This window comes from Polypterus senegalus, chromosome 1 (assembly GCF_016835505.1).
Source record: "Polypterus senegalus isolate Bchr_013 chromosome 1, ASM1683550v1, whole genome shotgun sequence".
NCBI lineage: Eukaryota > Metazoa > Chordata > Cladistia > Polypteriformes > Polypteridae > Polypterus > Polypterus senegalus.
This window is the reverse complement of record NC_053154.1, coordinates 328,032,051-328,055,620: the sequence shown is the minus strand read 5'-3', so window position 1 is coordinate 328,055,620 and position 23,570 is coordinate 328,032,051. Positions and strand designations below refer to the sequence as shown.

General features: G+C 38.7%; 1 protein-coding gene across 1 annotated transcript in view; it reads left to right on the top strand.

Moving 5' to 3' along the window:
- dna2 (DNA replication helicase/nuclease 2) overlaps positions 1 to 23,570 on the top strand; it is a 53,988-nt gene that overhangs the window by 23,025 nt on the left and 7,393 nt on the right. The window contains exons 10-20 of the mRNA XM_039737750.1: positions 2,341 to 2,500; positions 2,613 to 2,810; positions 6,573 to 6,803; positions 7,237 to 7,353; positions 10,761 to 10,870; positions 10,958 to 11,067; positions 12,341 to 12,565; positions 12,661 to 12,854; positions 18,395 to 18,484; positions 20,580 to 20,784; positions 22,118 to 22,207. Of these exons, the coding sequence (XP_039593684.1) occupies positions 2,341 to 2,500; positions 2,613 to 2,810; positions 6,573 to 6,803; positions 7,237 to 7,353; positions 10,761 to 10,870; positions 10,958 to 11,067; positions 12,341 to 12,565; positions 12,661 to 12,854; positions 18,395 to 18,484; positions 20,580 to 20,784; positions 22,118 to 22,207 (1,730 nt within the window). The remainder of the gene's footprint in view (positions 1 to 2,340; positions 2,501 to 2,612; positions 2,811 to 6,572; positions 6,804 to 7,236; positions 7,354 to 10,760; positions 10,871 to 10,957; positions 11,068 to 12,340; positions 12,566 to 12,660; positions 12,855 to 18,394; positions 18,485 to 20,579; positions 20,785 to 22,117; positions 22,208 to 23,570) is intronic.

Genomic DNA, 23,570 nt, shown 5'->3' with positions numbered 1-23,570 from the left:
ACTAGTTGCAGTTAAAAATAAATATAGGTTGTTTGCAGTCCCCTCAGGTAGCTTTATAATTTCACAGCAGTTGGACTCAGGTTGCCGGAATACCTTTTGTGTGCCCTATGCCTATTCTAAACATGTTCAAATGGATTTCCTACTACAGCTCAAAGATAAGCTGTCAGGTACATTGATAATTCTAATTTGTTTGTAGTAGACTCTTAACTCATAAATATTATTTTTTCATATTAAATTGTCTTAGGGGAAAAAGTGGGTTCCCGAAAATGGGTCACTTATTAAGGAGACATCATTCAAAGAGACTGAATAGTTCTTACCGAGTCGAGACTTCTCAGAGTCTCTGATGACATTCTAATGCACACAGAGGCAGGTGAATATTGTGCACTGGTGTTGATGGATCTTACAGCCACATTTGACACGGTTGATCGTCGTATCCTTACTGAGACATTCCAGATGAGTGTAAGGTCATCCCTGTAGTGGTTCTTAGGAATTTCTCTGTGGCTGCTGGTAACTTGGCGTTGTCATTTACTACTTTGTCCTTTGGTTTGCCCCAAGGTTCTGCTATGGGCCCTCTTTTATTTGCCTTTTATATGTTTCCGCTTGGTCATATTTTGAGCAGTTTTAAATGCATATCATACCACTGTTCTACCGATGAAATACACTTATGTCACATATTGAACATTCTCTATTTTGCATGATTGCTTGTATGTTTTAAAAGATTGATAGCTGAGAGATATTTGAAACTAAATACTGACAAAACAAAAATGTTAATTGGAGTACCTGACAGTTTAATCCCAAAGATTCTAGACAACCTAGGCCCTATTTCCTCTTTTGTAAAATCCGCTGTTAGAAACTTAGGACTTTCTTTTGGTCAGACTTTTTTACTTTTGACAATCATGTTCACTTTGTAACACAGTCTTGCTTCTACCACCTCAGGAACACTGCTAATCTCGGGCAAATGGTTTCCCCAAAGAGAGCTGGAGAGGATAGTGCAGGCATTTGTGTCATCTCAGCTTGATTTCTGTAACTTAACCATTCACATGCTTAAATTCATCTTTACTGTGTCGCCCTCAGCTGGTGCAGAATACTGCTTCAAGGCATCACACCTATGCATGAAATTCAGTGTTCATTTTAAATCCCTGGTTCTCACTTTTGGAGCACTACCTGGTCAAACTACTACCTATATTACTGAGCTACTGCAGCTTTCTATCGCATCCACGTCTTTGAGGTCTTCTGTTCATGGTTTGTTAGCTGTCCTGTGGACCAGCCTTAAGACTAAAGAGATTTTGCATTTGAGCTTGTGGATCCTAATTGTGGACCTCAATTCTTGTAGATGTGAGATCAGTAGACCCTGTGGATATTTTTGTGTAATTTTATCAGGTTTTACTATGTCTATGATTTTTTTTTTTTTCCTGGTCTTGCTTTTGTGCATTACGAAGTTTTGTATATTCTTTGTTGTAGTTTGTTTTAAGATTGCTTTTGCGTGTATGTCTATGCATTTTATTCCATATTTGAATTAATTGAGTCACTTTTGTGCTAGTGTCTGAGATGATCTTGTAAAGTGCTATATACTGTATATACTTGCATATAAGTTGGGTCTTGAAACCCGAAACATCGAGCATAAACTCAGACCCTGACTTATACGTCCGTTCAAAAGTGCAACACTTTTTTTTTTATTTTTTTATTTTATTTTAATTTTTTTTACATCTTGCTTCCTCCAATCTCAAACCAGTTTCTCAGACACTTTAAATTTTGTTGCAGCAGCGCAGTTACCAGTTTCTTTTGCCACTTCAACGACTATTAATTTAAAACCAGCTGCATATTTTCTTCTGATCGAACGCTTAATTGTAGATAAGGGATGCTCTTACAATAAAGGTGTATGAGGGTGTGAGATACAAAAAACACAAAACTGTGCAAGTGTCGCTTCAGAATAGTTTGGGTATTACCGCGTGGTCACGTAGGCACAACACATAGAAAAAAAAAAAAGGCACCATGGTTACTCTGTCAGGTCGGCATTAGCATATCATAATCTCTTGGACCAATAGCATGAGTTTTCCGCATTCGACTTATATGACCAACATTATAAAAAATCAAGCCCCGACTTATCTGCGGGAGAACTGACACGCAAGTATATACAGTAAATAAAATTGCCTTTCTTATTTAATTAGCCTTGCTTGTCATCAAAAGGTGACACAGAATATTTATTCGTGAGGAAATACATGGCTTTGCGTCAAACATTTTAATGCTGCCTGCTGACAAGCAGATAAATCAAACTGTGATACTAAATTTTATTAATACTAAGTAATAATTTGTACAATGTTGTTGCTGTTTTTGAAACAGAATTGCTTAAACTGAGGAATACTTTGGCTTTCCACCTTGACAATGCTATTCAGCAAACGGCAGAAGGTCAACCAAAAGCTGCCCCTCTACCACCAGTGATCAGCAATACGCAGATATGCAAGTTTTGTCCTCAAAGGAGAAACTGTGCAATATTTAGCAGGTAGGAATAATTGAAAGTTTTACAGATTGTTTTTTTGCTCACTCACACACATACACTGCTTGCCAATTTGCTGTGGGTCATGAGTTTTTTTTTTTTTGTTTCTTTGGTTAAGGGTTGAAGAGCATCCAGTTGCCATGGAAGATATGACTGTCGAAATCCCTCATTCTTTTTTCACCCAGGAATGCTCCCATTTGAGAGAGGAGCACTTACAATACTTCAGCAAGTGGTATCTGCTTTGTGCCTTGGAGAGTCAAAGTACTGAGCGCCGTGGGGGGCGTAAAAATATATGGTTGCTTTCACCTGAAGAGAGGCAAGTAATGGATTTCATCATGGACTACCGGAACACTTTATTTTAGACCTGAAGTTACATTTAAAGTGAAACTCCCAAAATCTCAACAGACATGTGAACAGTATGGTACAGGATTAGAGATGGTTACTTTAGCCAAGGTAACATCAAAATGGGTAGAAGGTCGGAAAGCATTCACTCTTTTTATTGCAAATAACTGATCACTTTTGCACTTGTTTTATGTGGCCCTATTCAGAAAAGCACCAACAGAAGACATTGTAGCAAAGCTTATCAGAATCCCTGAGAAACCTTTTATCTCACAGCCTGTTGTTAACCCAAAAATACATACTTCAAAACCGGTACAATCCATTTGATCATTTGATAAAAATATTACTTTTCTTGATTTCTGAAGATTTTTGAAATAAACAAGTATCAAGGCAGGCTAAGCACAGTGCATCTACTGAGTATTGGTCTCTGGTACAAGAGAACAATGAGCTGTTGTGTTGTCTGTCGCTGATATCTTGACTATAGCTGTGTCCAGATGGCATGGTTTAGAGAAAATATCGAAAAGCTGGTCAGCTCAGTGAATTTGAAAAGAATAACACTGGGCAGAAAGTGGAGCAGCAGTGGGATGTGGTAGCTATTGGCTGGACAACATATTGAATTTAGAATTCCAACTGATATTTAAGAAAAATCAATATGCAAAAGCCAATAGTGAGATGTTCAGCACCTTTATTTGATCCCAACCCCCAGTTTTGATTGTTAAATAATATACAAAAATCTACTGAACTCTAAGTGAGTCCACGCCAGCTCCACTAATGTTGACTGTTGATAATGATTGTAAGAAAAAACAAATGGAGTGAGGATCAGAAGAGGAATGGTTTAGAACAGGCAGCACTGGCTCTGCTGTTTGCAAATAGGTTTTACCTGTGATGACTGTTCAAACAGTACAGCATTTAAAAATTAAATGTTTACTGCATATGAAGAGGCTGTTTAGGCACATGTCACGCCTGCAACATTCCCTCCTGCCTTCCCACCAAAACAAGTCCCAGCTTAGTAAAGTTCCATTGAATGTTGTGACCACCAAGAGGCGTTGCAGCACCTCAAACTCCAGACATAACCTTATAGACTCAAGTTCGGGTATAATTATTATGCAAATACCCTGTACAAAGCATTTAAACGAGGCATAAGCAAACCACAATTCAATTCTTCTTTCTCTCCTCCACACCTCCCAGGTGAGCTTTGTCCTCCTTCCTTCCAACTCCAACTCTCTTGGATGAGGTTGAGTGGTTCCCTTTATCTTGGATCCTGGAGCACTTCCTGTGCCTGGGCATAGCCTGATGGAAGTACTTCCAGGTAAATCAGAACTTTCAGAAAAGTAGGGATTGTGAATCCCATCAGCTCCTTCTGGCAGCCCCCATGGAGCCCAGCAGGGCTGCCTCACGATGCTACAGGTCCAAGCAGGCCCTATGGGCCTCAATGTGGGAATATAACCCGAGGAGGCTGCTGCCTAGTGTATTGGGGGAGAAAATATTTATCAGTGATCATCTCTGCTATTCCTTCCAGTGTACTAGGCTTCTGACTGGGTAACATTCTTTGTTCAGTCCAATCAGGATGCCAGTCCATATGTGCTGTCCTTTATAATGTTCATTGTTTCATTACATAGTGTATGATTGGACAAGCAGAAGGTTGAACTAAATAATGGCTTCAGTGACTTTCAGGTTTGCAAAACGTACTTTCACCTACTTAACTAGTGTCGTACCATCAATGGTCAGATAAGTACCCTAAATGACACCAGAAACGAGATGTCCATGCATCTTATTCATCCATTTAACACACTCCCTGCTGTATTTTGAGCAAAAACAATTGCCTTCACAGTTTTCTTTTATGTAAATACTAGCCATAGTACCTGTTGAAAGCCGCTAATAACTAATTCTATTGCTTGCCCTACATGTACCTTCAGCGCCTTTCTTCTGTATTTGCATGTGCCTAAACCTCTCTTAATCCGGCACTCCATTTCTCAAGTGTGTTCCTGTGAAGCCTGCGTCATTATTTTCAAAGCACTTTCCTTCCTGCCTGCCCAGCTTTATACTTTCTGTCTTTTGAACGTGACTCTTTCAGCGTGCACCTTTACTCTTCCTTGTGCGTCTCACACTCGTACTGCCTCTTCGTTGCGTCACCAAGGCCAAACTGAGCGATCAGATTGCTCTGAGGGACGTGCAAACCTTAGTGTTTTTTTTATATAGTTGATTCTTTTATGTATCAGTTTTGTGGTAAACTACACTACTGTCTATTTTCATTTTGAGTTTGTATTTTTTGTATAGCAAGTGAATTGAGCTTCGTATTTTCAATAATTGGATATTCAACATATAGTGCATTCATTTTTGTATTAACATTAATAAATATGATAGCTAAAAATTCTAACCATTCTTGGCTTGGTTAGGAAGATTCTCAATGCATTTTGATCTCTTCATAGTAATGTAGTAGATATCTTTGAGCTACTGCTATTTTTATTTAGTACGATATCTTGCATGTTTAACATTTAATGCTAACTTACCAGCATTTTTATAACAAGCCATACATACATGCATGGTTAACTGTTTGTCGATTTGTGTTCATAATTTTAGAAACATTTTTAATTCCATCCAGAGATGCACATTTCAAATACATTTATGTGATTATTATGCTGCTCTCTTACAAATTAAAAACTCAATTGAACCAATACTTACCGTTTCAGTTAGAATCAAAAATATCAGAATCTCCCTTCATATGCATTTTCAACACAACATGTTTATCTTGCTGTGACTTTAAAGATTAGTCTAAATACCACAGGACACTGATCATTTCACCATTTCCCATTGCAATGACAATAATCTAGTAAATGATGTGCAATAAATATGAAAATGAGTGTAAACTAGAGGCTCACAACCATTTTATCCCATCCATCCATTAACCTGTATAATCCGGGTTAAAGGTGGTCATAGCTCATCCCGCCAGATTGATGTGCAAAGCAGAAGCCATTCTTAGACGGCATGACAGTCCATCACCCAGCACATCCTCCCACACACACACCCCTACAGGGTGGTCCAGATCATCTGGATGACTGATTTATGCGTTGACGATTCCAGTTCGGCCCGAAGACAATTCTTCATGTCGTCAGTTCGCACACTTCTTGATGGTCCGGGATTTTTCGAGTGATCTTCTATGTAATGAACTTAAGTTATAGCGTAGTGAAAATTGCATAATTAGATCTGGACCACCCTATATACTCTCATATAAACAGTGAATTTACAGTCACGAGTTAGTCCAACTCACATGTGTTTGAAATTTAGTAGGAAAGCTGGTGTATCCCAAAAAAACCATTCAGACATTTGGGGGATTTTATGTTGTGTTTAATGCTTTTTCAAGTCCTTCTTTGTCTTGTGGACTCGTTCACTGGACACTTTTTAGTACTTTTTATCCGTATGCTGCTGCTGGAGTATGTGAATTTCCCCTTGGGATTAATAAAGTCCCATCCATCCATCCCATCTGAGAAAGGAACAGTTGTGATGGAGAGCAACCAATGTGGCTTTTACCTCAGAAGCTCCTATAATTTGTATTTTTCTTCTACAATTTAATGCTCTTCTCATTTGATTTGGTGGGCTAAATAGCCTTTGAATAAAAAAGCAATTTTCTTTGTGTGGCTGATCATTATAAAATAATTAATTTTGAATGAATTTTGGTTCTGCTTCATTTAAAATTAATTGGCGGAACTGCAGCTTCATACGCTCCATTATTGTCTTACAGAGAGAAATATGGCGGGTGTCTTGGAAACCTTATGAGGGCTGGACTTGTGCAGACTCTTTCTGATAATCAATACCTGACTCGGTTTCAGCTCCGCAGAGGAGGAACCTTTGCTGTGACATTCATGGTAGGAGACAGAGTTGTTGTGAGTGACCAGCAGGAAAAACTCTTTGCTTTATCATCGGGATACATTACTGATGTGAGCAGCACCCAGGTATCCTGCATGCTAGACAGGTGAGAATCTTTTGTTTTCTTGTTTAATTTTTGGAGGTTTACAAATAGAAATGTTCAACCAAAAACTTTTCTGGGCCCAGTTTGTGGGAATAATCTAATCAATGATGCCCAGATATCCCTTTTTCCTGCTACTTCCTCCAAATCGCCCAGGGGTGGGATACAGAGGCATTCCCAGGCCAGCCAAAAAATATAATCTCTAAATATAATATAAAGGTGTCCAGGAAGCATCCTAATCAGATGCCCGAACCACCTGAATTGTCTCTTGGAGGAGCAGCGGCTCTACCTTGAGTTCCTCCCAAATGTCTGCACTCCTCACCCTATTTCCAAGGCTGAGCCCAGACATCCTGTGAAGGAATCTCATTCTGTGTTTGTGTCCTCATATCTCACATAAATCTTTCTTTTTTTTTTTTTTTTTTTTCTTTCCTATCTGAAGAAACCTTTCAAAGTATCCCTCGGAAGCCGTGTTAAGACTGGACCAAGATGAAGGGGTTGGTGGCATGGACGCACACTTAGGAAACATTTCCAAGCTCATGGAGAATTCTCCTATTAGGTGAGTGAGTATTTTGTACAATAGTTTTCTCCCTGTTTTACTTTTTTCTTTGGCTTTTCTAACACAGCACAAACTATGTTCTTTTTTAACAAAGTGGCCAAAATTTGGCCTGTGCCAAAGAATTAGCGCTCTGGAGGCTAAAGAGTGAGTGCACCGAAAGTCTTTTGTTAAAACAAACATAGGCGGTGAATACAACTTCAAACAAAGCCTGCAACATCAAATGATAGATGTAAAAAAAAAAAATACACACGTGTGTATATAAGGTGTTAAGAAAATGAATTTGTTATTGAATTGTTAAACTGCAAGTGTAAAGTTATTTGGGTGCCCTGTAAGACAGAGGTACTAGTAATGTCAAGAAAGTGTTTGAACGTGCCATTTAGAAAAATAAGATTTTGGAACAGAAGACTACTCATCCCATCAGAACATCAATTCCTCTTCCTATGGTGTTTCCAGATAAAATAATAATTAACATTCAAAGGTCTCTTTTAAGCATCAGTCACCACATTAACCTAAAACGTGTTATTTCTCTGCATGAAACTGTTTTCCAATAGTTGTCCATATTCTGCTGTTACCCAGCATCCATGATAAACAAGTGATTTTAATGAACATGCATCAGTCAGATCACCACATGGTCTCAGTTTACTCAGGCTGAAAAGGTTCATCCGTTGTTCTTTTCTAATGAAAAGTAATGCTCATTCTGCCATATATACATGGGTGGTTCTTGCATCTAAATATCAGAAATCTCAAAAGCACACTACTGAAAATATCTAAGCAGACCTCAGACTTCGATGTGAAATTATACAGAATCGGTTTCTTGATAGTGCTAGAAAAGAAGTTTTAAATTTGGGTGTTTTTAAAAAGCGTGTGAGATTCGGTACTCTCTAAACTCTTAAGGTCAAAGTACTTCAGGTTTTTGGGAAGGCTGAAGTTGCTGAATTTTGAACTTCTATACAAACTTGACAGCTCAGTGAAGTCTCTTGTTTGGAATTCCATAAATTGGCTTGGTGCGTCTCCTTGACATGCCTTCCTAGTTCGCTGTTGTGGCAGACTGCTGAGTCTCATGCCCGGCTGGAATGCCCATTTGACACTAGATCTGGAGGAGCAGCCATGGGATCTACGCTACGTCTCCCAGAACATTTGGTGCCAGTCCTCCTGGGTTGCATCAGGGCCACTATCCTGGAACACCAGAGCTCATCCCTGTTGGCCACAGCCAGGGGGAGCTGCAAGGCTTCCTGAGCTTGTGTTTGGTGGTAACGCAGCCACTACTCCAGGCACTAGAATCAGGAGGAGGAAGACAAAGCTGCCTGGGAGGAGTGGATGAAGAGGAATGTGTTTTTGGGTGTTTTTCTTTTGGTGACTGTGTAGGACCTGTGGGACACAGGGAAGACGTGCCCCACGGCTGAAGACAAAAATAAAATCCTTTTTCACGTGCCTCCGGTGTTGGTCTGTATCGGGTCGGCGCAGATATAGCGCCTCTGCCACACTATGTTGTTGTCTCACTGCTTCTTTCTATGGTTTAAATAGAATACATCTTTTTTTTCTTCTTTCTTTCATTTTTCCTCTAATCCAAGCCTGCATTTTTCCGTTACTGTTTTATTTGTTCCGATTTAATTTGACAGTTTTAAGTGTGGAATGAAGAAAGTCCTGGAGTAATGTACAGGAATGGAATCCCAGATGAAGAGCTAGTACCAAAATAAGAAGTGATAAAGTAAAGGAAACGCAGAAGAGCATGAAAAATGGAAAAACAAGAAGACCGGATGAAATACCAGCAGAATTGTGGAAGAGTTTAGGAGAAGGGGGGGTAGATGTGTTCAGGGATCTAATGCAGGAATATCTATGAACTGGAAAGAGAACCACAGGAGTGGACAAACAGTGTGATTATACCCATTTATAAAGAGAGGGGGGATATTTAGGACTGTGGAAACTATAAAAGGATAATGCTGATTTCACACACAATGAAAATTTGGGAAAGGGTTATTGAGAGAAGGCTTGGGGAAGAGACCACCATAGGAGAGGAGGAGTTTGGTTTTATGCCAGGGAGAGAGACAACTGATTCATTCTTTGCATTGAGACATCTCCTAGAGAAGCATCGAAAAACAGAAAGGTTTGTGTGTGGTTGTTCTTGATTTGGAGAAGGCTTATGATAGAGGGCCACATCAAGAGTTCTAGAGGTGCATGAGAGAGAAAGGAGAACCAGAGACATATGTGAGGATATGTATGGGGGAGTAAGGACTCGGATTTAAAGCAGTCTTGGTGTAACGGGCAAGATCCCAATTGGAGTGGTCTGCACCAGGGGTCTTCAGGTCCTTACCTCTTTAATCGGGTCATGGATGTGTTGAGTCATGGGATAAAAGACCAATCCACTTGATTCAGGCTTTTTGTTGATGACATTGTGTAGCACCAGAAAAGAGGAAGTTGGAAGAATGGAGACGGGTTTTGGAAGACGAGGTTTGAAGATAAATAGGAAGAAGACAACAGAATATATGAGGTTTAATGATGATCAGGATTCAGAAGATAGCCTGCAAGGAAAGCTATTGGAAAGAGTGGATAAATTTAAATATCTAGAATCGGTGATAGCCTAAGATGGAAAATTAGACACAGATAACCCATAGAGTGTAGTATGCTGGATCCATTGAAAGAAGGTATCCGAAGTATTGTGTGATCAAAGAGTTAAATCAAAGGTTAAGGTTTTTAAGGTCATGGTAAGACTAGCAATAATATATGAAGCTGAGACATGGGCAGTAATTGGAAAGCAGGGGAAGAAGTTAGATATGGCAGAAATTAGATTGTTATTGAATGTGTGAGAGGTTACAACAAAAGTGGGAGAGAGATCTAAAAGTACAAAAAAGTAGACTGAAGTGGCATGAACATGTGATGAGGAAAGACAATGAATATGTGGGCAAAAGAATGATGGGAATGAGAAAGCAAGGGAGATATATAAAAGTAAAAAGATCTGAAGGAAATATTCTTGACCAGTGAGGAGGAGCAGGATCGAGCTGTATGGAGAAGGTTGATCAAGTACATGGATACCACATATGAGTGAAAAAAATAAAAAGCAAGACGACTTCCTTTTTTTTTTTTTCTTCCCCTTGTTGGTCCTTTGTCACCCAATGTTTGTTTTAGGTAATTTAAGTTATTCTTCTGACAAGCTTGTATGGAACATCTGAGGTAATTAAAAAAAAAAACTCCCCTCCAGTAACCATTCACTAAAAAATGTACTTTATATGTTATAAATTGTTTCATTATTGTTTTTTGTTGTAAACCTACCAAATTATTGAAGGTTGTGTTAAACTTGCATCAAAAACTTCATAAGAATTGTCTTATAGAGCTCTTTTTTCTCTGACATTTGCCACCTGGGCTTATTTCTGAAGTTTCTTAATGAGTGTTTTGTATCATTTGGATTTCAGTGACAGGCTTAGAGAGCTGGTAGTGGATCTTCGTCCACCGGAATTCATTCAGCATTTGAGCTCTGTTTTGCCTCGAGGAGCAAAGGACACAGTAGCCAGCATCTTAAAAGGTATAAATACGTGCATAAAAAGTCTGTCTTTACTAGAGCCTGCAACTCTCCTTTATTTGCATTACAAAGTTCCTTTCTTTTTACTAGGACTAAACAAACCCCAGAAGCAGGCCATGAAGCGGGTACTTCTTTCCAAAGATTATACTCTTATTGTTGGCATGCCTGGCACAGGCAAGACCACCACAATATGTACTCTGGTAAGATCATACATTTTGAATTTTTATTTATATGTATTTTTTGTACATACAAAGCAGTTATGAAATGCTGTTCCTTAAAGATGAATATAAAAACCTAGCTTAAACTGAGTATGCACTTCCTCAGTACCATCATACACTTAGTCAATTAGCACTATAACTAAATTACTATACAAATCTGGAAAGCAGACAGTGAAAAAAAATTTTTTTGAGGTTGACTAATATACTGATCACCGATTTGGATCGTTTACAGTGAATATCAGCTAATTTATTTTATTTGATTTCTTTTTTTTGAAAATTAGCTTATTTAGATCAGAGGCAAATTTATCAGACTTCCTCTGTGTGGATTTTTAAACCATAACACTATCAGTGGAAAAGCAGTAATACCATAAATTGCACAGAAAAATTGACCTTTAGTATGTCTATTGATGTTACATTTTTCATATTTTATAGTATTAGGCAGATATTTCTTAAGCTCACATGAAATTTCTGATATGTACAGCATGTTCCAAAGATATGCAGGTTCGGTGGATTGGCGATACTAAATTGGCTAGTGTGTTTGCCCTGCGATGGACTGGCACTCTGTCCAGGGTTTGTTCCTGCCTTATGTCCAATGCTGGTTGGAATAGGCTCCAGCACCTCCCATGACCCTGTTCAGGACTAAGCCGGTTAGAAAATGACATGATAGTTATACTACTTACTGTAGCTTTTAATGGTAACACTTCACTACATATGTGTCTTTAATATTATTCTGACTTCTTGGTTATGAAAGAAATTGCTAATTCACCATGTCAGACAGAAACAAATTTCTAGTAGGTGTGAGTGGCTACTGCATGAGGTTTTCTGGTTTGGAAGTGGCTTTTTTATCTATAAAAAATTAAGTTAATGTTAAGTATACTTTGAATCATAGAAACGAAATCATGGTTGAAACTGTTAAAGGGTATCTGACTAGAAAAATTTAATCAAAATGGCAGAAAGTAAAAAAATTTTCCTACATAATACCTCCTTCAAGTAGAGAGACCTGCACTTGTAGTGCAAGAGCACCAACCTAACGGGCGGATTTTCTGTAAAGCAGCTCAGTAATTACTTGAAGCCATTTGTAAAAATGACAATGTGTATGAGGATGGAAATAGACCAAACATTTTTATGAAACTGCAAATTCTGCTTAGTCTCTTATGCAGAAAAAAACTATTGTGTTACTCAAAGTTGGTAGAGCAACTGAGCCATCCTTGGTCACTTGATTTTTTTTTTGATTTTTTTTCATGTTACTGTGCAGGTGAGGATTCTTCATGTGTGTGGCTTTAGTGTCCTTGTAACCAGCTACACCCATTCAGCGGTGGACAATATCTTATTGAAACTGAAGAAGTTTAAGATTGGGTTTTTACGGCTGGGGCAGCTTCATAAGGTACACCCCGACATCCGTCCCCATACAGATGAGGAGATTTGCAAAAGCAGATGTGTGCAGACACTGGAGGAGCTGGAGCAGCTTTACAACAGTGAGGTGAGTCAAGCAGCTTTCATGTGGATTTCATTAGGCAGTTTGGCTTGTAAACCTTGACCACCTTGTGCTCACGTCCTTTGTGTTTCTTTGTGCAGCTGGTTGTGGCAAGTACCTGCATGGGAGTGAAGCACCCCATCTTTAGCAGGAGACGTTTTGACTTCTGCATTGTAGACGAAGCCTCTCAGATCAGCCAACTTATTTGCCTGGGGCCCCTGTTCTATGCTAAACGCTTTGTGCTGGTTGGTGACCATCAACAGCTACCTCCCATAGTGCGGAACGTAGAAGCCAGGTGAGTTCACTTTGGTCTCTCTTTGGGCACAGTTTTGGAGAGTTGGGCTATCAGAATCTGATTTGACTGACTGGTTACCTGGAACAGTTTATGCTTCAAATTATTCTGTATACTAAATGATTTTCTGCGTAGATAGCATTTGTCACGTGTTAAAGTGCTTGTTGAAGACCTTAATAAAAAGAAAGCCAGACTAGTGAGGGTAGAACTACTCTTGATCAGTGGTTCACAAGTACAGACCTGGGGGTACCTCTCTGGCAGCTATAGGTTTGTGTTCCAATCAATTACATAATCGGGGATTCTCGTTTACCTCTAGTTGATCTTATTCTTTACATTGTCTTTTATTTCATATCTTACAAATATTTGTAGGTGTATTATTGTTTTATTGTCTTAGGGTGATCCTGTTTTTCCCCTTTATGTACTCTTTATTATGGAAACCTTAATAAAATGTCTAAAATCCCATACATTTACCACTCTGTAATCAGGTACTTGAGCACTTCCACATCTGTAATCTGAGGCAATTAAACAGAGTAAAGAGACAGGCAGGAGTTAAGTTACACTTTTAATTATGCATTACTGATAAAAATGCCCAAAAATATGAATGGACCAGAATACTATGTGAATACTGGCAAACCATACACTTAGAGCCTAATTAGCAGTTCATCTTGCGTCCATAGGCGGCTCTTGTCTAGCTTGACTTGCTACCACATGGCCTTGGAATGGAATATTAAAACAGGCCACATACCTGTCTCGATATTGCTGCTGAGATATAGTTGTCTTCATTATGGTCTCTTCTTCACGGTCAGGTGGGAAAAGAGAGAGGGGGAAAACCAAAGTGACCAACTTTTCTTATCACAAAACAAATGGGGTGTTGTAGTACAGAATAGCCTCCAATTCTAAACAGCCATTTTTTAGACCAGTAGAACAGGGGTTCCCAAACTTTTGGACGTCAAGTACCACCTGAGGTTAAGTGATTTGTGTTGCGTACCACCTGCACCTTGTTGAAAGGGAGGGAGAGCTGTAAGGGGGGGAGTTCGGGTCTAAACCGCCCCAAAATCTGAATAAAAGTTAAAGAATTGGAAGAAATTATGCATAAAATTAATGAAAAAATTTGTGCATGTACATAAATTGATAAATTCCGCCCCGAAACTAAATCCTGCCTTCAGCCTGTATGTGACGCAGTAACCGAAGACGAAATGGTATCGGCTTTGTGCTTAGATCTAGTGACTACGATGCGATACAGCGGCAGTGCACGTATAACAACAAACGCGAGCGGTTTCTGTGAGGCAGAGTTACCGAAGACTAAATAGTGTCGGCATTGTGGTTTCATCTAGTGACCAAAAGCTGAAACAGTGAAGAAGTAGAAGTTAACGGAATTATGGTAGCGTTAAATGAACTAAATACTGATTCGAATAATAGGTTTTATTTATTCAGATGATGAAATTTCACACCACACTAAATTTAGGAATCCACATATTATTGTATTTAAACAGTTTCATTGGTTTTTGCTCACAACAGACTTGTCATAAAGGGTTTTTCACAGATAAATTAAATTTCAGGGACCGCGATGCGTACCACCTGAAAAGGCTCCACATACCACAGTTTGGGAACCGCTGCAGTAGAATTAATGTTCCAGTCCCTTCCTGAGCGCAGTTACCAATGAAGCACTCGGGTGCAACTTTTCCCCCAGTTGCTTTGTTTAGTCAATTTATGGCCTTCCTGTGGTAGATGGATTATAGGCTCATGTAAGTCCAAACACAGTCAGCCTTACCAAGCTGGTCTGATGATCCATCCTCCTCACCGTAAATTTCACAACTTGAGTCAGTCCTAATGCCTGGTAGGGGTGGGATCCAGGGGCTTTGGTTAGATAAACATCAAAGCACCTCTGTTTTCATCAATGAAGTAAAACTTGCCTCCTGCAACACTATCTAATATTAAATTTGCTTTGTCTAGTTTACAAATAAAGACTTACAAAATGTTTATCAACTTATATGCTAAAAATCACTGTACCTCAACTATAAATGTTAATACTTTGATAGAGTGCTTAACTGTCTTTTGTCATTTTCCTATTAATTCACTTTTTCTTTTCCTTTAATTGTATTCTAATGATGATATTTAATTTGCCCTGATATCTGCTCTGCTTGTGGATAATGACACTGAATGCAGAAAGGGCACAGCTCCCTCAATGTTAGATCTAGTAGTGAGTTCATTAGTAAATAACACCTCAAATAACTAGAGCACCTAGAAACATGAAATGAAAATCGTGCTGATGAATATCACAAAAATGAAAATAAAAACCACTAAAGTATCCCTATGGAACATACATAAATGCTTGCAACAGTCTTGTTAAAATTAAAAATTTAGCAAATCCAGTTTTGTCATTTCTCTGTTGACACCAAAATATAGAAAATGGGGGTGAAAAGGCTATTTATTTAAGGAATAAGTTCAATTAAAAGCAGAAGTTGGTAGGCATGAAAACCTGAATCAACTGTAGGCCTGCAGTACTGCACCTGGGAAGCACTGCTCAAGACTTTAGTATGGACAACAGTTAATGACTAAGTAACAGTATGGCTGTTATAACGGGAGAACCTGACATAAAATCTTAGAAAAAAGCTCACTTATGGAAGATCCTAGAGCACTTTTACCACCAAAGCACTAAATGATACAATTTTTTATGTAATAATGATGTTACATCCCTCCATTAATTTAAGACACTTGACCTTGGTGTGTTTCTGAAAAATGTGCTGCCCCAGCTCAGACTTACATTGTCAACTAGCGACTGGGAGCCCAATTGAATCGAGCTACAAATTCTAAGTTTGTGAAATCCATACTTTCTCTGCAAAGAATTCTTTGTTTTTTTTAAGTCCTTGAAACAATTTTGTTATCATGGCACTGATTTGTGCTTAAAATAGACCTTTTCAGCCGATGTAATGAAGAGCTTCCTGTTTAAACGTGGCTGCGAGACATGAACTCAGCTCTTCGGCGCACCTCATTTGATTTTTTCTGGCAAACAAATTTTCAAAACAAACCGTATTTTACGACTCTAATCAGAGTCGGAGTAATAATTATGTTGGCATGGTCATTTTAGATCTGAAATCGGCTAAAATTTAAACAGTGACCGCTGTTAATACCCAGCTGTCATTACTCAGTTTGCCAATAGATGTCAGAAGGACAGATGCCAAAACCAAACTGCTCAAAGATAGATTTCGACGTACCAAGCAAATGGCGATACGTTCTAAATTCCTTACGGTTCCGGAGCTGTTGAAGGGTTTAAGTCAGTCGACGATGTTAGTCCTGGAAAGTACTCCCCATCAAACCAACATTCCAAAAACCAACCGAACTTGCTGTTATCTGCTCGAACCAACACGGACTTACTATACACGGCCGTCCAGTGGCGTCACTGAAGCATTCGAACATTCTTAGCCAATCCTCTAATACTGCCTCCGCGTTTGCCACGTTATGATCTAACTACAGAGGCAGAGTCCCATTGCATGGTTCTAACTTGTATTGAGTCGAGCTATTGATGCGAACACCATACATACGGGGTATTGACGTGAACACCATACATACGGATAGTATCAAATTATATATAAGGATTATTTGTACTTTCTTTCGCATCTATTTATGATCTTAGAAAAACAAATAAATTTCTTTGATTAAAATGCAAAAATATTAGTTAAATACCATAAAAATGTAAAGCCAATTTGTATTGGAAATTTTTGTATGGGCACATATGAATTACAAAGTCACATTATGCATTAAACCAGAACTCGAATTACATGCAGAAATTGCACATTATTAAAACATTGGTTGGAGTTAAAACCACAAGGCAAAGAATTTAGTAAACACTGCTCTACAGAAATTGCAATTCCAACAAGCTCATATTACCATTAGTACAGTACAGTGATGTACAGAAATGTATCCTTGCCTTCATATTTGGGGGGAAAAAAATGTTACCTTTTGCACTCGGATCATTCTCACCAACAGCAACTGTAGCTTTCACTAAACAAAAACTGGCACTATGTCCCTGTGGGCATGGAACATTGTTGCAGAGGGGTACAGGCAACGAAATGATGAGCCCAGTCTGGCTTTTAAAATGGCAGACATTCACATAAGTGACATGGATACCCTGTTTTACGATATGAGTGCACTTTCAAGATGTGAATCAATATACAATCACTTTTGAGTGCAATTAGTAAGATTTATACCAATGCCTCATTGACCACATTTTAAACTGCCATAATTAAGTGTTATAACATTAAGTATTTTCTCTAATTCAACATATGCACAAATGGTTATTTCTTTGTTAAAGCACAATAAATGGCACCACATTTTATAGCTATACAATATGCCGGCTTTCTGAAGTAACACAAGTGACATTAATCCTATCAGCATGTCCCTATCCCTTTTGCTTTTCATCCAAAGTTACTTGGAAATTCCAGTTGAACAATTTTTAGAATATTCCTAACTTAGGATGACAGTTTTAATGCCTTGCTTGGGCTTTATAAAATTAGACCATAGCTTGTGTTGACCAACAAATGTGTGTTCTGTAGTTTAGTACCTCAGCCACAAGTCTATCCTGTTGCTATACGCTTGTCTTTGGTGGTAGTGCAAATGGTTACGTTAGTCATGTGGCTTCCAAAAAATGTGCTTGTGGAGAGGATAAGGAGAACTCTAGGTTAACAGCTTTCTCTGTTGCATTGCAACCTTCTTAATTTTTATTGTCATTTTATATTTGATTATATAAACACTCAATAGAACCATTTTCTTGTTTCAGCAGCATTATGCTGAATATCATTAGCCTGTTATGCTTTACCTTTTACCAGAATGCTTACTTGAGCCAATAGGAGGACTTCTACTCCTTTTTGGTCCTCCTGATGGTGGGGGCCTCCATTAATCTGGTCCTGGAGTGCTGCTATGGCATCAAATTTTCATTCTAACCCTTTTCTTAATTAGTGACCAGTTTGTGCTGCTATTAACTACTATTCCCTTCATTTTAACTAGTCCTGGACATATGAGCAGTTGTTTGAAATCTACACCTCTTCTATAGATTTTCCTTACAGTGGAATGATTCATTTCAAATAATGTTACTAATCTGGAACTCTTGGTTCTAACGTTATGGATTGGATTTCAAGTGGTTATAAATGTAGTGGTGCATTTACTTTTTCCTCATGACAAATCTGCATTTTTGTTCATTTAGAATACGGGAATGAATGCACCATATGAATTTTATATGTCCTTTATTTAAGTATCTTACCTTTATCTGCAGGCACTGTACATGTGAAGATCTAATCTGGTGAAAAAGTCCATGGGATGCACTTACTTTTTCATGTGACTTATAAAAGAAAAAATATGTCTGGCCATGTACAGTATTTATGACTGTGATTGTCATATTAATAGGAGTCTGAGTGAGCACTGCAGACTAAATTGCCGCCTCCTAAAGAATGAAACTGCTGTTTTCATGCACAGTGAATGTCATAGCACCAGCTTGAGAAACGCATGCGCTCTTTCTGATTTACAGTCATATTTTTTCCTCTCTTCAGAGCTCTAGGCATGGATGAAAGCTTGTTTAAACGTCTTGAGAGGCACAGTGATGCTGTTGTCCAGCTGAATGTACAGTACAGAATGAACAGGTATCATTTTTGTTTCATACTCAATTAATTTATATTTATGAATCACAGTAATGCTCTGATTAGCACCATGACACCATACAAAATTAGAAGATGATAGTTATTGCTCTGTGAAGGAGGTTGGCCTGCTTTGCTGGCACCTCCACTGCCAACCTGTTTCCAAAGTGTTGATTGCAAAGTAGTGGGATAAATTAGGCAGCACGGGAACAGTGAAGTCCGTGCCTCGATGGGTCAGAGCAGTTTTGGGACCTATACAATGTCAGGCAGGTGGTTTTAAATCTTTCCTATATACTCCTTTAGATCTCATTTTCATCTAATTTTCTCAGATTTCATCAATTATTTCATCATAGGCCACATTTTGCCATCTATCGCTTTATTTGGACCTTTTCTGTATTGCTAATATGTCCCCCTTGTTACACTACCAGTCAAACATTTTTGAACATCTCAGTTTTTGCAGTTTTTCTTCGGGTACAATTATTTGAAATGCAATGAATGACCTTAAATGGTGAAAGGTAGTCGGTAAACTGCCAGAGGTTTAAATTTAAAATTTTGGTTAGCAAAAACTGGAGAAAAAAAGAAAATTTCAGAATATTACAAATGCGCCTTCTTCAGGGAACAACTAATAGGCTACAACCTACAGATGTTCTGTAGCAATTAAAGTAAATTAAGCCTTGTAAGTTGAAGTAAACAAGTTGCACAGGTGTCCCAACTTCAGTTGATTACTTTAAAACCCTCTGTCTGTCCTAAAGCAGAGTTGGAACAGACCGCGTTACTACACCCTCTGAAGTACTACATGGACAGTATTCCAGTGATAAAGACAAGAAAACATCAATTAACAAATGAAATGAGACGGAGCATTGTTACCCTTAGAAGTGCAAGTCTCTCATTTAGGTAAATTGCAAGAAAACATCAAAGTGTCAGTGAGTCCAGTGGTGTCCTACGCAATCCAAAAGCAACTGGAAACTGGAATGAACCCTGATAGAAAGAGATCTGGCAGACCCAAAGTCACAACCCAATCAGAAGACAAGTTTCTGAGGGTCACAGCACAGCTTAACAGTGGTGGGGGAAAAAAGCAAGTGTCAATTTCTACTGTGTAGTGGAGACTTTGTGCTGCAGGTTTGACATAGCGAGTGGCAGTAAGAAAGCCATTCCTTAAAGGACAATATAGGGCCTTGAAATACCGGCTGTGGACTACTGCAAACTGGACAAAGTCTTATGGACCAATAAATCAAAATTTGAAATCTTCAGTTCATCATGCAGTGTGTTTGTATGCCGTTGAGTGATGAAAGGATGGTTCCTCAGTGTGTGACGCCATCTGTCAAACATGGAGGAGGAAGTGTGATGATCTTGGGATCTTTTCCTGGTGGCTGAGTTGGTGACTTGCACAGAGTGACTGACGTTCTGAATCAAGTTTCTCACAGTTTGGCAGCAAAAGGTGGCTACTTTGATGAATCAAAATTTGAATAAAATTTTTTACGCTTAACGATTCCTTGACTGACTTTTTTTTATTTGCCATTGTTTGTTTGTTCAATGTCTTCATTTTACGAAACAGTAATACATTAACCTGCATGTGTTTCCATAAAAACTGAAAATGTTCTAAAACTTTTAACTAGTAGTGTATATTAAGACCAAAACTGTATTATTCCATATATGGCTTCTGAAGTGGATTGTGTAATTTTACTTCATGGTTCACTACTTTGTGTAAGCTTGTCTCCCATTATCCTTTTTTTAACCCCTTCTAACTGTCTTCTGATTTTAGCAATGATTGGTCCTAAGAACTCCCAAATCTCTCTCATAATGCTTTGTAGGTCATAAGCCTGTCTCTTCATTGTGCTGTTCTAGTTTGTATTCTTAAAGCTTGTCTGTAAAACCTGACTTAAATTGTGTCTTATCCGCCTGAATTTGCATTTTTACCTAAGTCATTCCCTTCTGTATTTGTATTCAGTATATGCTATATAAATATGTATGACGATTACAGACAGACAGGATATTGGTTGAGTTTCAGAAATTAGTTTTGTGGTTCTCTTTGTCACCTCATCAATTTTCTCACTGATCTGTAAATCATTTCCCTTCTATTTTCATTTGACTGTCCTTTTAGCAAAATTATGTCTCTCAGTAACACTTTGGTGTATGAAGGCAAGTTGGAATGTGGATCTGAGAAAACTGCCAGCAGCGTGGTCCAGCTTCCTGCAAAAGACACTGTTCACCTCGAGTTGGAATTTTCAGCAGGCCCTGAAAACTGCCAGTGGATAAAGAAGGCTTTAGAACCAGAATACCCAGTGTGCTTCCTGGACACCGCTGAGGTAGAACTCCAATTTGACTATCGTTTCTTTTTAGGCTTCTTGTTAGAAGAGGCAAACCTTTAACATTTCCTAAAGTTGGATGTTTAACAGAAACATCACACAATGGCTGGTGGGTCTGAATTTTATTTGTGCGGGGATACCAAAAATAATATGATATACATAAATCAACCTAGAGCTTCTCTGTGGTTTGAATTTAGTGATCAAACTAGTTTTCAACAAATAACCCAAATACACATGCTGTAATAAACAATATAGTACAGACTATTTTTTAACATAAGAATATTGAATATGGATATCTAAAAGTATATACAGACATGCAACATCAAATGAACAACGCAGTTTCCAGGGATGAAGTTGATGCTTTGTTCTGATTTCTACAGGGTCTTTGGCGAGTTCTCTTGCACATGTGGATCGATACTGAATGGATTTTTATTGTCCAGATGTTTTCCTCCTCTTCAATATCCTGACCACCAACTCCCCCCTTGCACTCTCTCTCTCTCTCTCTCTCTCTCTCTCTCTCTCTCTCTCTCTCTCTGACCTTCCTGAGAATCAGCAATCCATAATCTCCTTGCCTTTCTTTGCAATAGCCTGTCTGGCCTTGCTGTTCTTTAGAAAGGCTGGACTAAACGTCACATCTGTGTCCAGCTCTGTTACAGATTTTGATCTTATGGTCTGGCACTAAATTACCATTTGGAGTAGGAGGCATCACTCCAGGTTTTGTTATGGCCACACCTTAGGCATTATTTTAAGTTAATCCAGTTGCCTGCATTATAACTAGTGCCATTTGGTTTTCTGTGTGCACATAAAAAAATAAATACATTTTTGGTTCAGTGTTGCACAACTTTTTGTCCATCAGGGTAATGACAGAGTGATGATCATTTTACCTACTGGCTGATGGTGAGCCATCCCTGGCCCACTACCAGTATCATTCAACTCTTTTTTTTTTTTTTTCTGATTCAGAACTAGAAGGTACATTACATTCCCCAGAGACGCCTAGTGTAGCATATATGAACATCCCTCTTCAGTGGAAGTTAAGTATCAGTGCAGGGGCCACTGCAGCTGTTTATGTCTTGTGTGCCTTGCTAGAGTAAACAGTGCAGTTCCAGTTTGTCCTACAGCACTGTGCTGGCCAGCGGAAAGGCTTCAGGTCTCGTGGAGATAACTACCCTATGAGCTTGAGCAGAATCGTGTGAGGATTGTTGCATATATAAGGGGTACAACAGGGCTTCAGTCTGACAGGGCACAAACATGTAGAGACTTCTCAATGTCCTTAATGCTCTGCAATATCTCAGTCTGAGTTGTCCATTGACGAAAAATTAATTTTGTCCGTTAGGTTCCAGCCCTTGAGACTATCGAGCAGGGAGGTATTAGCAATGCTGTGGAGGCTGCTTTGGTCTTCTGTCTTGTGCAAGCATTTATTAAGGTGGGTATATGTCCTCTTTATGTGTGTTGCTTTTGGATAGAATTGCAATGAATGGCATTTATATTTTTTAATATTATATACACATTATACATTTATATAAAGAACTAAGAAACTCTACTTAAACTTCATCGATATCTGAGATTTTATAGTTGTTAACAAAACCACACCATTAAAGCAGAAAGCTAATTCCATCTTATTTTATATAGGGTTTTTTATAGTCATCACTACCTAAAAACAAGTTAAATCATTTGTTTATAAATAAAAGGAGACAAAAGTAAACTTAATAAGATTAGATATTACATTATGAGGTAGCTAAACTTCATACATTATATAAGTGTCACAGTAGTTGCTGATTTTGGTCCATTTGAGGTTTTCTTTCTGTTGTACCATCCATCCATTATCCAACCCGCTATATCCTAACTACAGGGTCACGGGGGGTCTGCTGGAGCCAATCCCAGCCAACACAGGTCACAAAGCAGGGCGCCAGCCCACCACAGGGTACACACACACACCCCAAGCATAGATTAGGGACAATTTAGGACCTAACCTGCATGTCTTTGGACTGTGGGAGGAAACCGGAGCACCCAGAGGAAACCCACGCAGACACCGGGATAACATGCAAACTCCACGCAGGGAGGATCTGGGACGCGAACCCGGGTCTCCTAACTCCGAGGCAGCAGCGCTACCAACTGCGCCACCATGCTGCCCATTGTTGTACCATGAAACCCTTTTTATGAACATTTCTTTTTGCTTCTGTTCTTGGGCAAAGGTTATCAAATTTAAAATATCTCCTGATTTCATACCAGTTACATTTATAGGTATGAGATTCCTTTACACCATTGTTTGAATTGCTTGCTTAAATCTCTTGTTTCCCTAATTGCTACATGTTGGTAGAGGCCATAATCATGTTCAGCTTTGCATTTCTAGTTGTCCTGAGACTTACTGACTAGTGAAGAGTGTCAGGTAATGCCTCAAGAACTGCCCGTCGGCTCATTTCCACCTATGTCTGCATATCAGATATTAAATGTTTCCAAGGACTGCACTAAACAGAAATTTAAACAGAAATAATGGGGCATATGTCCTCATACCGTCCTGTTTGGGGTTGCCTGTTTTATTCGTTTGCAGCAGGAGTATAGTAACAAGCTTTAAGCAGCTTCATAAAATGTAGCCTCAGTGACCTTAAAAAAGGCATTATGGAAAGTCTTTTCTCTTCATTTACACTTAAAATACAGATGATTTGAGATGATGTCATTCAATTATTTGGAATACTAATGTAATTCATAAACAGTACTTCAAAGGCTGATACCTCTTTAGTTGAGGCTGATGCTTCATTTTAGGTAAAGTTTTAGGATGGAGCTATTAA